The sequence below is a fragment of the Eretmochelys imbricata genome, chromosome 3 (assembly GCF_965152235.1).
Source record: "Eretmochelys imbricata isolate rEreImb1 chromosome 3, rEreImb1.hap1, whole genome shotgun sequence".
NCBI classification, from domain to species: domain Eukaryota; kingdom Metazoa; phylum Chordata; order Testudines; family Cheloniidae; genus Eretmochelys; species Eretmochelys imbricata.
The window spans coordinates 132888891-132904493 of NC_135574.1; the positions used below are offsets into that span (position 1 = coordinate 132888891).

At 39.0% G+C, this 15603-nt stretch overlaps 1 protein-coding gene across 2 annotated transcripts in view; it reads left to right on the forward strand.

The window, feature by feature from the left end:
• Window positions 1–15603, forward strand: part of MAP3K21 (mitogen-activated protein kinase kinase kinase 21) — a 64015-nt gene that overhangs the window by 17128 nt on the left and 31284 nt on the right. For both annotated transcript variants that reach the window (XM_077813419.1, XM_077813418.1), the window contains exon 2: window positions 6918–7098. In XM_077813419.1, the coding sequence (XP_077669545.1) occupies window positions 6918–7098 (181 nt within the window). The remainder of the gene's footprint in view (window positions 1–6917; window positions 7099–15603) is intronic.

Below are 15603 nucleotides of genomic sequence, written 5' to 3' on the forward strand. Positions count from 1 at the left end.
ATTGGAGGACTTCAATAGCTCAGACATATGTGAGAGGTTTATTGCAGGAGTGGGTGGGTGACATTATGTGGCCTGCATTGTGCAGGAGGTCAGACTAGATGATCGTAATGGTCCCTTCTGACCTTAAAGTCTATGAGACTGTATATTGGGCAGCATACATTGATTTCTTTTGGAGGGGCATGCCCAGGACTCAAACTGGGGGGAAGGGAGGATGTTAGTAGTTTCCTGAAATGAGAATTGTGGAAGATTGTACAGATCACTTGTGATCTTTTGGGCTTATTGGTTCCATTAGGTCGAGTTTGGGTACACCAATCCTTAATTTGCCTGGCTTTGCTCTTTTTAAGGGTTGGATAGAGTTGCCATGGAAATTCTTGATTGTGTTCAAATGATAAGGGCATCTAGAATGAATGGTCAGGTGCTCTTTCTTTAATTTTCTACACATTTAAACAAATATTAATATCTTAGGCAGAAGTGATTACTGCTGTTACAAGTAACATTTATGCACATTTTATATTTGAATCTCCCTGCATTATATTCAGAATTTTTTCACAGTTGCTGGGTCAAAGGCAGAGGCTGGAGGAAAACCATGCTTAAAAACAAAATAGGAAAACTGACTGACTTGATTGATTAAAAAAAAAAAATTGGAACAGAAGTTCATGGGTAATTGTATAATACCTGAAATAATTTGGAGTGAATTTACTCAAAATTTTTCAAGTTGACAGTCTCTCTAATGATGACTGCTGTCTGTATGATGCAAAATCACAGAAGGGTCAGGTTAGTACTGTAACACTTCTTTAAACATGGAATTTAAATAGAAAAACTAATCTTGAATAATCCATTCATTTAAGAATTACAGAATGCTTACTATTTCAGGTTCTTATAATAATGTTAATTTGTCTAATGAGAGCTTTAACTCCTGCATTTAAATTGAGTATTTAAAATAACAGTGGTTTTGTGTCTAATTGTAGTGGCTTACCACTCAAGTTCACCTTCCTAGAGCAGGATTTAAATTTCTAGCAATCATTCTAGCCTCAGCAGCAGCTAGAGCACCTGTAAAGTAACTCATAACTTCTTTAACTACAGCATTGTCTCCTGGACAACTTGTCTAAACTATTTCATTCTCTCCACAATTTCCATTTGTCCAAAATTGCTGTTATAAATATTGCAACAGTGGAAGTGGAGGAGAGTTGATGATGCAAGGTGCGTTCAGCCTACAATGTATGCTTCATGAATCTTTTTATATTGTTGTAATTTATCTTTTCATTTCTCCTCCCCTCTCCGAGAAAAATCAGATGATTTAATTTTGCAGTTTGAGTGCATTGATAGCTTTTGCCTGCCACATGTTCCTTTTCTATAATGTTGCCTTTCTCTTATGAGATTAGTAATGTCTGTCAGCTTTTTCAATCAAGGACTTTTCATGACAGTTGTCATCAAGTTCTGTCTCTGCAGTTGGGAGCACCTCTGTTCAGACTTCATTTTAGAATGCGTTTGTGGTTGAGTCTAAAAATGTCTAACGTTGTCAAATTAAACAGGACTGAGTTTAAGAGCAAATTGGAGTGGGTTGGAGTCTTCCACAGTTACTGTCTAAATGGTAGGTAAAAGCTATTAAAGGGTCTATAGCAAGCTGTGAAAAAGCCTGCAAAATGTATCTCTAGCCCTGACTTGGAGGGTAGACAAATGTCTAGTCTGTGTCTCCTCACCATTTATTTTCTAGGATAAAAAAAAATCCTCTAATATGGATGGTGAGCTGTAAGAAAGTTCGATCCACAGCTTGAAAGTCATTACATGCACAACATACAGGGACAAAGGTGAGGTTCTTGCCCCTAATACTTAGAGGGGATTTCAGCTGTCGTAACTTGCAGACAAGCGGCAAGCGTATCGACAATGGTGCAAACTCCTAGTATAGGCAGGTAAAGCCATTACTTGCCCTGGTGGAGTTTACCTGAGTCTCAAGCAATAATCTGTGTTGCAATAATGAGTATAATGGAGGCAAATCCTTCTATATACACAAGGTACTTGTTGCTGTAGTGTGCTGCTAACAAGCAGGCATGGCACACATTTAATAAGATGGCTAATAATTGGGTTTTGGAAAGAAGAGGTATATGATACCTGTCAGTTCAAGTAAAAATGCAAGATAAGCAACTCTGTTTCATGTTCATTTGGAATTTACAGAAACTGAATTAATTGACAAGCAGTACTTAAACTGAGTTTGAGAGGGAAGTAATGATGTTGCCACCCTCCACAAATTATATGGTCCAACGTCTAGTTAACCTGTAGCAGTGAGAAATATGGGATATGTGGTATAACCATATATAATTTGCACTCCTGTAGTCTCAAAGATCTGTGACTGTCGGTGGCAGCAAATGTAGTAGCACATAGGTACCTTCAGTTCTAATCTTGCTAGGTTAATGGCTAAGCAAACTAGCTTGTATTTGCAAAATGCACAAGACTGAGCTATTTAGAGAAGTCCTAGATAAGGCAGTAGCAGAGGGTGCTGCAGAAAGAACTCACTATTAAGTAAAGAAAACTAAGTGTGAATGGCCTTGGTCCTGTTTGCTTCTACCAATAGCAAAAAAATTATTTAAAGGACTTAAAACTACTCCTGGAGAAGTTTTTGTAATCAAAGCATCAAAAGAAAGTTCAGGCAAAGTACAGCCAATGATTGTCATCAGCAACTCGCAAATGTATGACGGTCTTTGGGGTCTCTCCATGGTCAAACTTAGGAGAGAGGATAACAACTTTTTGAGTTAAACTGCTATGGACTGCAGATCAACAAAAATCATCAGAGTATGCAATGAACTTCTTCCAAAACTATTTTACAAACAATCCTCAGATTTCATGAACCCTGTGAAACAGAAAAGATGTAAGCAATTGCTTCATATTTTTATTAAATAGGGATTATAGAAGAGCACCCATAATTGGAGAAATATAATAAACTGTACTCTTTTTATTACATTAAATAGAAGAAAAAGACTGATGTATTAGACTTGTTCATTCTCTCCAAGTTTAACTAGAAGGGTAACAATTAGAGCTCACTATTGCTAATGGGAAATCTCCTGGATGTGCTGCAAACTAAAACTCCCCCCTGGTCTCCCTAAAGAACATTGCACTGAGGAGGGTTGGGGATTCCTTGGCTACACTCTTTGGTGTTGTGAAGCACTTGTAATCACACTAGCTAGCCCTTCACCTAAGTACCTAAGGAAGCAGCTGGGGTACAGTCCTGGCCCCATTGGAGTTAATGGGGGTCTTGCCGTTCATTTCAGTGGAGTAGGATTTCACCCTATATCTGTCGTGTGCCTGGATCCTGCACTGGTATGTTCAGGGGCTCCTTGTACTCTTCTCTGTCCCTCCACTCTCAAACAATCTCTAAGTTACGCTACTCTAGCTATGTGAATAACATGGCTAGAGTTGACATAGCTTAGATCGACTTACTGCGATGTCTACGCTGCACTGAGTTGACGGGAGGTGCTTTCCCATTGACTTACTCCACCGGAACGAGAGGAGTAAGGTACCAGAGTCGACTGGAGGAGAGTGCTCTGCGGTCGATTTAGCAGTTCTTCACTAGAGCTGCTAAATCAACCCCTGCTGCCTTGATCGCAGCTGCATAGGTCCCTGGTAAGCGTAGACAAAGCCTGAAACTTACATTGTAAGCTCTTTGAGATAGGGGCCATCGTTTTTTTATTTTTTAAGTCCGTGCAAGGCCTAGCACAGTGGGTCCCTATTCACTGTGCTACTGCAATTAGATATCATAAATAATCATTAAAATTCCCTGCCCTTCCCCCAGTCTCTTTAGTAAGCCTCTACTGAATTGTCTCCTGTGTTAGGGACCATAAACATTAGAAAAATACGTTAATTAGCATTCCAAAAGGATTCCTTCCCAATAAGGGACCATAAGGTGGTGGGGAGAAAGTAACTGGAAAAGCGGCAAAGAATCTAGATCCAGACTAACATGGCTACCCCTCTGATACTGTTCCCTGGAAGTTTGTAGTTGTGGGGAACTACCTTGAAAAGAATATTTGGAGTGAAATGAAGCAGTGAAGGAAGCACTGTATTAAAGCTGGGGAGTGCCACATTGGTGGAGGCTTGACTGGTATGATGATAGGCCAGGACATCTGTGCAAGTACCTTCATATGAGAGAGAGAATGAACTCTTAGCTCCTTGAAGATCAAAATGATGACAGTTTGTAACTGAAAGGAGGTAGTTAATTGAGACACTCCGATCCTAGGAGAAGCTAAGTACTTAAGAGGAAAGAAAAAAGTGGATGTATCAGATGTTGCTTTGCTCAAAGAAGCCTCAGACTGGGAGATGCATGAGAGTGAGAGGAAAAAAGCTGTCACAGAGATTTTCTATATAGACTGTAACTAAACCTATAGTACCTCCCTAGTTTATCAAGTGTTGGGTTAGTTTGTAACTGTATGTTACTGTAATGCCTAGTCTAGATAAACTAGCAGTTTTTGTTATATATACTGTTTCTCTTCATTTAATCGGATCTATCATCTTAATCCTCTTTTTAATTATACAATTTGGATCTCAGACTGTTTGAGAATTTCATACAGCCTGTCCCAAAGAGGAAAAAGCTTTCAATCTCTAAAGAGAGAGAGAGGATGTTGGGGGGGGGGGGCGCCTTGCCCCTTTTGAGGTTCTGTCAAAATGGCACAGAACTCTTTTCCATTAAAGAATTGTGTGAAGGGCTGTGGTCTAGAAGAGAGACTGGGAAATATTTGAGGGCAAAGGACAGGAACTTAGCTGAAAGGAGCAAAAGTGAGACAACCAGTAGTTTTTATATAATTTATTTATTTTAAAATGTGGTCAAATAGTCACCCTTTCATTGTACAGCACAGGCAACATTTGAATAGCAAATATTTCAGGCTTTAGTTTTGTATTAAGAAATGTAGCGTTTGAATTAAACTGCATGTTAGGTTGCCATAATTTGCAGAAAGCAAATACTTTAAAAAGCTTCTGAACACTTGTCCATAGGGCTGCTGATCACTTCCCAGTACTGCAGAAGGGAAGGGGAGAGATTTTTCCTCAACCATCCAATCTGATAAATATATGCTACTCTTACAAAAGAGAGAACTCATTCTGTAGCTCTGTGTTTTGTTACAGGTGAAATGTTTGACTTTTGGAAGGGGTGGGGGGCAGGAGAGAAGAGGAGGAAGTATGCACAAGCTTTTACTTGGGCCAGGGAGAAATGGCTTTATTTAGTGTCTGACCTGTCTTGGGGGCTCCAATCCTTCAGTTACATTTTGAGTAGTCCTGATTAGTCACTTCTGGTGTTTCTGATTTAAAATTTGGATATAACTATCTGTAGAGGACAAGTGTATGAATTACTTATGATCTGCATTGGTGCTTTTCTAATCTAATTATGACGGATTTATTGTTGGCAGTGTAAACTTTTTAAAATGTTGTGTCCTTGGAGTTTGTTCTGAAATGGTTTATGCTTAAATTTTAGACATGAGAGAGTACTAATGTAAATATGATTTTTTTCAACAAAAAAAAATAACTTATTATGCACTTCTAAATGTTGAGTAAATTGATAAATTGAAAATGTTTTTCATCCTGCTGTAATATCAGCTGTAAATAAACTTCTTGGTTTATGAAAGTATATTTTCTAGATAAGGATTAGAAAAACAATTAGTCCGGATTGAGTGAGAAGGCTAACAAGGTTGTAAAGGCCAGTTCTGGAATGAAGCTAATGAGGGTCAGAAATCAGTAGAAGTCACAAAAGGATAGTCTAGCACAGATTGCTAGGTTACCAGTCTAGAAGAATTTGCTTAGGGACTGGGTTTATTAGTTATGGTGAGCATTTTGCTTCCCAGCTGACTAATGTGTATATACAATAATGTAGTTCTTCCTGACTACCGTCAGGAAACGGAAGTTTGAAGTGCTATAAGCCTTTTTGTTCCTTTGTAGAATGAAACTTGGCCATATTCCAATTATTAACTTTGTGCAAGATTCACTGTTTTTAGTTTCAGTCACACTGACAAGGAATTTCAGGAATTCTACTGAACTCATTTGAAATGTAATTGAAAACAATAGGCCTTTCATTCAAATCTAAAGGACTAACACTCATAATTATTTTAACTTTGTTCTCTTAATACTAATTATTGAGATCTTAGCCTATACGTACATGTTAGCCTTAGTATCTCCTCTAGAGTAGAGGTGAGAGGCTTTTAGGAAGTGACCTATTTGCTTCAGTATTTTACCTCTAATTTTTAAGATAGAATTCTGAAATATCAGTAACAACTTTTTATTTTACTACCCCAAACTAAAACCGTGATCAGTTAATACAAATGCAAGGTCATCAGTTCAAATTATGAGAAATTCATTTACAGTTTAGTCGGTTACCTTGTTGTTTTGTGCTTTGCAGCTTATATTACTAGAAAACACTTATGTGCTAATTATTCTTATCTGTAACTTAACCTTTGATCTGTATGCCATAAATGCTAAAATAACAGTTGCTGTTGTGGGCAGGGATTGTGGGAACTGGACATTGAATAAATATTTGTGATGAGCAAGCTCAGAAGAGGATATGATTCATTGTGGTAGTTATCTGGATCTCCCATTGTGAGTTAGAACACATGATCAATCACACTTCTCTTTGCCTCTTTTTAATAAAGGAAGCTATCATTCCAAATCTGTTAATACAACACTATAGCTAAGATTTTAAATACAAGTCAAGAAATTCTAAGTGAAACATGCACAGTATGCTGTAGATTAACCTGGTAATTCATAGGTGCAAGGTGCGAGGTTACAGTGGCTATAGGAATCAAAACTCAAAATTACTCACTTCTGGTCACTTAAAATATTAACTACAACATTGCGTTAATATAACCTTTGTATTTAAAATGTTACAATATAAACCTGTATTTTGCTGCATGAGAACATTCTCAAATTCAAACTTTGTTTTTCTGCAGTTTTGTTACTTCAGAAGATAGAACATGATGACATGTGTAATAAAACTTTGAAGATTACGGACTTTGGCCTGGCTAGGGAATGGCATAGAACAACCAAAATGAGCGCAGCAGGTACCTATGCATGGATGGCACCTGAAGTTATCAAGTCCTCCGTGTTTTCTAAAGGAAGTGATATCTGGAGGTGAGTGATTTGTACCACTTAAGACTGCTTGATAGCTAAGTTCCTCATCCTGAGAATCTTGAAAGAAAAATGAATATTTGAGGAAATCCTCTGTGTTGAAATTGTTCTGTCTGTTTTAATGGTTTACTGATGGTGTTGGTCTGAGAGTTTGGAAGAAATTTACCACTTGCCAAGTAAAATTCTCATATTTCAAAATATACTTTGATTCGGCTATCTATGAATGCCCATATCTTAACTACCTACGGTAGGTGTCCCCACAGATCGACATTATTTCTCAAGAGAAGATTGAGTGACTGAATCATTCTTACAATAAGGGAAGTAAGTGGCCTTTTAAAAGAAAACAACATTTCAATAGGAGCAGCCCTTCAGTTTGTTGTCTGTTGAAGATCCTAGATGTTTTACTTGGGAGACAAAGGGCTCTTATTTGTGTAACATTAATGCGTGCACTGCCTGTTAATAGGGTATTTATTTTCTACTTGCTGAAAAGTCTCATAATAAATACAACAAAAGAGACTAATTTATGATTATTTTGTAGTAAACAGGATTGATTAAAAATCAGTGACTTCTAAAAAAATGATGTTTTTATTTCAATTTAAATTAAATATACTTTATTTTTTAAAAATAAACTGATTTAAAATTTAAATTTGAATTGTCAACCCATCTTTAAGTACTAAGCTTACTACAATCAATTAATCATTACAATTAAACACAGAAATAATGTTAAGCAGTACATTTGCTGTTAGTTTCCACTGAACTGGTGGAAATCACTGGCTAAGTACCTGGAACCATAGTTTGTTGACATGCTAAACCAGATTTTAACAGCAGTATACTCTTCTGCAGGTACAGAGGAATATCTTATTTCTGTTTATTGAACTGAAGTAGTTCAATAAATAATTCTTTCAAAGTTAAGAAAGCAATTGGGAGTTAAAAAAGCAAGAAAGCTTGTTTTTCCTCTTCCAATTTAGGAATGAAAACTAGGTGCAAGGATGAGGCATACTAGTTCTGAAATCTTGAAGGACATAGCAACCAGAAACAATCCAGTTCAATTCACTAACTACAGATAATATTTCCTTTGTTTACTAAGTCAGTTAATTTTTAAGTGCAAAACATGTTTAAACTTTTTGATTTTTTCTTATGTATCCAGCACATTTAAGGTAGTTTTTGTTTGTTTTTTTTAAATACCTTTTTTGGTGCATTTTAATTGAGTTTGACTATCCATCCAAGTAGAGCCTGAGACAAAACACAAGTAAAAAAAATCCTGTAGTAAATAAGAAATGGATCGTAAAAATTAAAAATCTGACTAAATGTAAGTTAGGCTATATAATCGCTTAAGTAAATGTATGTAGTTATAGTGCATCTTCCTGATTAGCAAAAAATACAAAATTTAGTGTAAAGGCTGCATTTAATTGCAAATAACATGTTTTAATCCCATAGTAATCCCATAAATGTGTACTGAATGTATTTCCATTAATCAGGATGGAGTTGGAGGTGCAGTCAGTATAAATTAAAACTGTATTTCTACTTTATTTTCTGCGGTGGGACTCCTTATTTTAAATTCATGGATATTTCTTATTTAATAAGGACATTCAGGATACTTCATGTAAACCACAGGACTTTGCAGATCAATGAGGTTTTTGAATGAGACAGTTAAGGCTCTTCCGTATCAGAGGATAAAATCATTTAAAATCATTTGTGTGGAAAAGTAAGTTATATTGTGAAAAGCAATCATTGTGAAATGGGCTTTTACAGTTCCTGTGCTCTACCCTGCAAAGCTCCTGTTTGTCTGTCTTCCAAATTTGTATTTATCAGGAGGAACCAAAACATATGAGGCTGTGTAAATTGCGATTTGGGGAGGAGGGAGGCTTTAGCTCCCTAATCTATTGTCTGATATAATCTTATGCATGTTTTTTTTTTTTTTAAACTAACATAGAGTCCTGGGATTTTTTTGTTGGTTTTTTTTTTTTTTTTTCTTTTTTTAGAAGTGTCTCACTGCTATTCTGCATTATGAAGTAATGCTTTTGGTATGTTCAGGTTAGTTCTGTAGACTTCACCACTTCTTTGTGATGCACCTTTTACGCATCTTAAGTTTGATACTAATTCCTCAGTATGTTGAGTGCTTTATATCCGTTTCAGGTGGTGTCCATTAGAGAAGAGGCATTTATTTTTTGTTTGGGTAGGGTGGAGGATGGATATAGGTATTTCCGTAACCAGCTTTGTTCCATGCTTAATTACAAGTCCTGTCAAGTCTTGTTGCTGTGATTTTAGGTATCTGAAAGGGGTATGCTTTGGTGCAATTGTTATATTCTACTGCAACATTAGTTTACATTTTTGGAATCTACAGTATTTCTCTTCTTCACCTTCTCTTCTGCACGCCTCTCTTGTAAAAATGTAAGTATTTAGTTCAATGATGAGTTTTAACAGGAGAGATTTTTAATTAGTAAGTCTTATGTTGTGCAGTTTGGTTTAGGCTGCCTTGGTTTCCAAATACTGTCTTTTTGTTGATCTTTACTCTTGCTTTAAATTATAGGAAGATGGATAAAATGGATTGTAAAATATAGTCATGCTGTAATTGGGCATTGCTTTTTAAAAACATGTTCTGGGTGGAGATCTTGGCAAGGATTTCCATACAGCATGTTTGGTAGAATTCTGTACAGAATATCTAAATTGTGACTGATTTCCTTTTAGAATGTTCTCACCTTAAATTGCAATACCTTTAGGGATTCTGCCATACATATACGTACCTCAAGTCCAAAAATCCTCAGCAAGACTTTCATAAAAAGTATCAGCAGTAGGCATTGATGCATTTACTTCTTGTGTTCCAAAATCTAGCAACACTAGGAAGCTCTGCTGAATGAAATTATGTATATGGCTTTGCTTTAGGAGAAGAAGCGGAGAATAAAATACATTTTAAAAGAATATTTATTATCTAAGTTCAAGCAACTACCATTCAGGATGTGTATCAAAAGGAAGAAGCTATGCTAGGAATAATAATTGAACTGAGTATGCAATGGCTGCTTTGTGTCTTAATACAGCATCCTGAATTTACAGCGTGAAAATCTTAGGTCACCTGAAGGACAGTAAGCTAACAATTTTCAGATTGAACTGTTAGGCATTACATCTCTGAATTGTATCCTCATATCTTCTTGGCCAAAAGGACATGTAATGGGAGATGGTTCCTGAGTATTTTCTTTAACTTTCTCTTGTAAGTGCCGAGACTCTAGATGCTTAGGCTGAATGTATTTGTGTTTCGGCTCATAGAATTTACAGTGCACAAGTAGCTACTTATGTAGGCAAGAGAGAAGAAATCCTATCACTGTCTGTAAGAACAATTTATGGAACAGTGCCTCTCAAAAACCTAAGCATGGCTTTACTATGCGTGTATGAGGTTTCTTGTTTTGTTTTTTTGCTTGCTCCTGGTACAGTACTTGGGCTAAACATCCAAGCCTTTTTCCAGGTTGTTGTTTTTTTAAAGGAGAGGGGACATTCTCATCTTGTTAGTATTTTGGTTTGCTAAAGTTCTGCATCTGTTTTGACCAGATGGAAAACTAAGTAGTATTTAAAGGCTTTGAATTCTGAAGGTAATTGAACCTGATCAGTACAATGAAGAATTTATTTAGGGAGGTTTTCTTGTCTTTTTAGCCACTGTTTGCTGAACTTTGGTTAAAGTTCTCAGAAGAAATAATTATATTTTTGATATAGGCTGAGAGGGAGACTAATTGAAATCATGTTTAAAAGAACAGTCTATGACCTTACCAGAAGAACATGAGACTTCTCTGTTTGCCTAGACTTGGACTTAAAAGCAAGAGATGCAGAGATTCAGTAGAGTTCCTATTCGTGTTCAAAGTTCAGAACTCATGAGGGAATTCTGTACACAATACTTGAAAATTCTGCAAATTTTATTTGTCAATAAATAAATGGGGAGGCTCCAGCATGGCAATGGGGAGTGCAGGCCACTGGCTGCATGAAGGTAGGAGATGACCCTGCAATACCTTCCCCTCCCCCACACCACCCCGACACAAATTCGGTAGCGAGGCTGCACCCAACCCTGACACAGCGCAAGGGCCAGGCATGCCCTAGAGGTCAGTGTCCCAAGGATGTGGGGGAGGAGGGGATTGCAGGGTCATCTTCCCACCTCCATGCAGCCAGTGATCTGTGCTCCCCACTGCCACGTGGGAGCCTCCACGTTTATTTATTGAAAAATAAAATTTGAAGAATTTTAAAATATTGTGCACAGAATTTTTTTATTTTATTTTATTGGTGCAGAATTCCCTCAGGAGTAGCAGGTGAAGCAACGCACCAGGGTTAGCAGCCCTGCACCAGGCACACCAGCTGTGGGCAAGGGAAGGCTCAGGATCCAAGTGTGGAGGGGCTTAGTGTATGTATTAGGTATGGGGTGAGAGGGTTCCATGTGGGGCATTCTGGGTGCAGGTGGCTCAGTGTGGGGAATCTGGATGCACGGGGGCTCATTGAGAAGGTTCTGGGTGCAGGGGTAATGGGCGGGGGGACAGTCTGGGTGCTGGGGGAATGGGGCTTGGTGGGATGAGGTCCTGGGTGCAACTGGTTCGGGCTCAGTGGGGTGGAGGTTCAGGTGCATAGGGGGTGGGGCTCGTCAGGGTGAGGGTTTGAGTGCAGGGTGCTCTGGGGGCATGGTCTGGGTGTAGGGGTCGGGGTCCGGATGCAGAGGGGTGGGGCTCAGTGGTGGGGAGGCCTGGATATGGGAGGGTCCAGATGACCAGGGATTGGGCAGATGCGGGAGCAGCTCCCCCACACAATGACCCCTTCCTCCGCAGCTGAGGAGCGATGGGGGCAAGAAGCGGGGGGTGGAGGTGTGGAGTCGGGGGAGGTTTCTGGTGGTGAGTCTGACCCACACTTGGCCCACTTTGTGCACGGGAAGTGCGCACCTCTCCTAGCCTAGCCAGGACTAGCAGTTGAGCCTGGCACAGGGTAGAGACCACCAGCAGGGAGGGGGCTGGGAGTGGGAGTGAAGCTCAGCAAAGTGTCTGGGTATGGGAGGTCCAGCTGCATGGGGCTTGGGCGGACAGGGGGTGGTCTGACCTACCCTAATTCTTGTAGTCTGCCCTGAGTTGGCATTCTCAGCGTGGCCCATCCAGGCCCATGATCACACATACTGTATAGGGAGTTTGAATAAGGAGGTAGGTTTTGACTATCAGTATGTGGCCTTGGTCTTGGTCACCCCAACTGACACATCCCCACAACTGTCAGACTCCTCTGAAGGAGCAGAGACATGCCATTCACCTAAGATTGCCAGGTGTCCAGTTTTCGACTGGAACACCTGGTCAAAAAGGGACCCGCCGGGTCCAGTCAACACAGCTGACCGGGCCACTAAAAGTCTGATTGACCACAGCGGCCGGCATGTACCTTTGGCTTGTAAGCACAGGTGTGATCAGGGGTCTCTGCACGCTTCCCCTAGCACTGACTTCACAGCTCTCATTGTCCGGAAACTGCCAATTGGGGGTGGTGCCTGCGGACTGGGGCAGTGTGCAAGGCCCCCTGTCCACCTCTGTGCCTAGGGGCCACAGGGACATGCTGGCTGCTTCCAGAAGCTGCCTTAGGTAAGCGTTGCCCAGAGCCTGCACCCCAAATCCCCTCCCTCACCCAACCCCCCTCACCCAGCCCTGGACCCCCTCTCAAATGTCTACATTTATCAAAAATTGTGTTAGATATAGAAAACATTTGTTATGATTAGTGATGTCTTTTTCTCATTACACAACAAAAAGAACAAGAAGACACTACCTGTGCACAGTTGACTGCCACAAAATCATGTTTGTTAACTATATTGCAAACATTCAAGGTCTTAGTTTAATGAATACTGCTGTTCGGAGTGGTTTCTTAAAACATAGAAAACAGTGAGCACCACTAGAGTGCTCACAAACTACTTAAATGACTGCTACCCTATTCCTATATATTACAATTAGTTGAACCAGCTAGTGTCTTCATTGTTGCTGTGAGATTTATGCAGCAGGAATGTGACTTGGTCCACGTCAGTGGAATTTGGAGAACTCTATTTGCGGCTAGAATATCTACATCTCCTTTCCTTTTTAATCCCAAAATTACATCATAGAAATGCCACTCATGAATTTGGCCAAGTTTGTGGAAACATGTAAAGTGGCATCTAGTGTTGTTTGTTATCCCAAAATGGTTCCCGGCATTGTATGTTATCTCTGCAACTTTGTACCTATAATGACAACACTTCTGCTATAATGAAGTCTACTATTTATGTAAATAATGTTGTTGATTCTGTTGAACTAAGCAATATTTGAAACTTTATTTTAAATATTAATGCTTTATTCCAGTTACATAGAAAAGAGCTACAGAGAAGGTAGATGAAGTATTTTTCTAGGGTAGGGACATATCATTTTTGTCTGAATAGTCAATGAATGGTGTCTGAAAGAGGCAGGTCACCACACTGAGATGCTTCCACCAAAATACATCTTGGTTTCTTTCAACTTATTTGCTATCATGCACAGAAATTTCTGGAAATAGCCAAGCGTCATGTTTTTTAATCCTTTTGTGATCAGACTTAACTGCAAATGTAGTGAGTAATGATTCACCATTAATGAAATGAAGTGATTGATTGCATTTGTTTGCTTTGGCTTTGAAACTGTAAAATAAGTAAAGAAGTCGCTATTTATAAAAATAAAAAATTGCACAATTGTGCTGATCACTGGTGACATCTTTATTTAAGCATTCCCAAGGATTTGTATAAGACTTTGTTTTGCACAAAAGGGAAGCTTCTGCATGAATTTCCTCATAGTATTGCTGCATAATTTGGTGCTGTCTCTCTGCATAAAGAGGTTTTTATGGTCTGTAATCCTGACCCAACCAACCACTGCACCAAACCCCCCACATGGAGGAGGAAATTTTGATAAAGGGGTGTGTGCAGAAAGGCCAAGAACAGAGTTTCATAGATTCAAAGATTTGCAGGCCAAAGGGGACCATTAGACATCTAGTCTGACCTCCTGTATATCACCACAGAATGTCCTCTAGTGACCCCTGTATTGAGCTCAGTAACAACTTCTATTTAACTAAAATATATCTTCTAGAATAGCATCCACTCTTGATTTGATGACATCAAGAGATGGAGAATCTATCACTTCCTTTGGTAGTTTGTTCTGGTAGTAAGCACAGTCTCTGTTAAATAAATAAAATAAAAATAATTTCTCACTTGATTTTGTCTGTCTTCAGCTTCTAGACATTTGCTCTTGTTTGGTCTTTCCCCACTAAATTAAAGTAGTACCCAGTGTTTTGTCCACCTGAAGGTATTTATACGTCATAATCAAGTCACATCTCAGTTTTCTTTGATAAATTAATAGATTGACTTCTTTAATACTCTCACCATAAGACATTTTCTCTAGCCCTTCAACCATTTTTGTGGCTCTTTTCTATGCCTGCTCCAATTTTTCAATTTTCTTTTTAAAATGTGGACACCAGAACTGGATGCAGTATTCTAGTATTGGTCTCACCAGTGTCATAAGCAGAACTAAAATCACCTCCCTACATCTACTCATAACTCACGTTTATACATCCAAGGGTTACAGTAACCCTTTTTGCCATAGCATCACAGTGGGAGCTCATGTTCAGTTTTTTTGTCGCCTTCATTAATTACTTGGATGACGGAGTAGAGAGTATGCTTATAACATTTACAGATTGGCACCAAGCTGGGAGGGGTTGCAAGCAGTTTGGAGGACAAGATTAGAATTCAAAATGATCTTGGAGAATTGGTGTAAAATCAACAAGCTGAAATTTAATAAAGACAAGTCCAAAGTACTACATTTAGAAAGGAAAAATCAAATGCACAAATACAAAATGGGGAATAACTGGCTATGCCGTGGTACTCCAGAAAAAGATCTCGGGTTTATTGTGAATGACAGTTTGAATATATGTCAACAATGTGATGCAGTGGCCAAAAAAGCTAACCGTTCTGGGGTATTACCAGGAGTATACAAGACATGGGAGGTAACAGTTTCATTCTGCTCAGCACTGGTATCCCAGCTGGAGTACTTTGTCCAGTTCTGGGTACCATGCAGCGTGAAAGACGTGGACAAATGAGAGAGAGTCCAGAAGAGAAAACAAAACAATAAAAGGTTTAAAATACCTGACCTATGAAGAAAGGTTTAAAAAAAAAATTGTCATGTTTAGTCTTGAGAAAACAGGACTGAGGGGGGTCTTGATAAGTCTTCAAATATGTTAGGGCAGTAATAAAGAGGACTGTGACTAATTGTGCTCCAAGTCCGCTGAAGGTAATACAAGAAGTAATGGGCTTAATCTGCAGCAAGGGATATTTCAGGTAGATATTAGAAAGTGTTCCTTTAGTATACGGATAGTTAAATTCCAAGGGAGGCTGTGAAATCTGCATTGTTTGAGGTTTTTAAGAACAGGTTGGACAAACACTTGTGAGGGATAATCTAGGGCAGTGGTCTCCAAACTTTTTGGCTCACGCACCCCCAGGGTGAAGACTGGAAGACGTGCCACAGGCATGTCGCC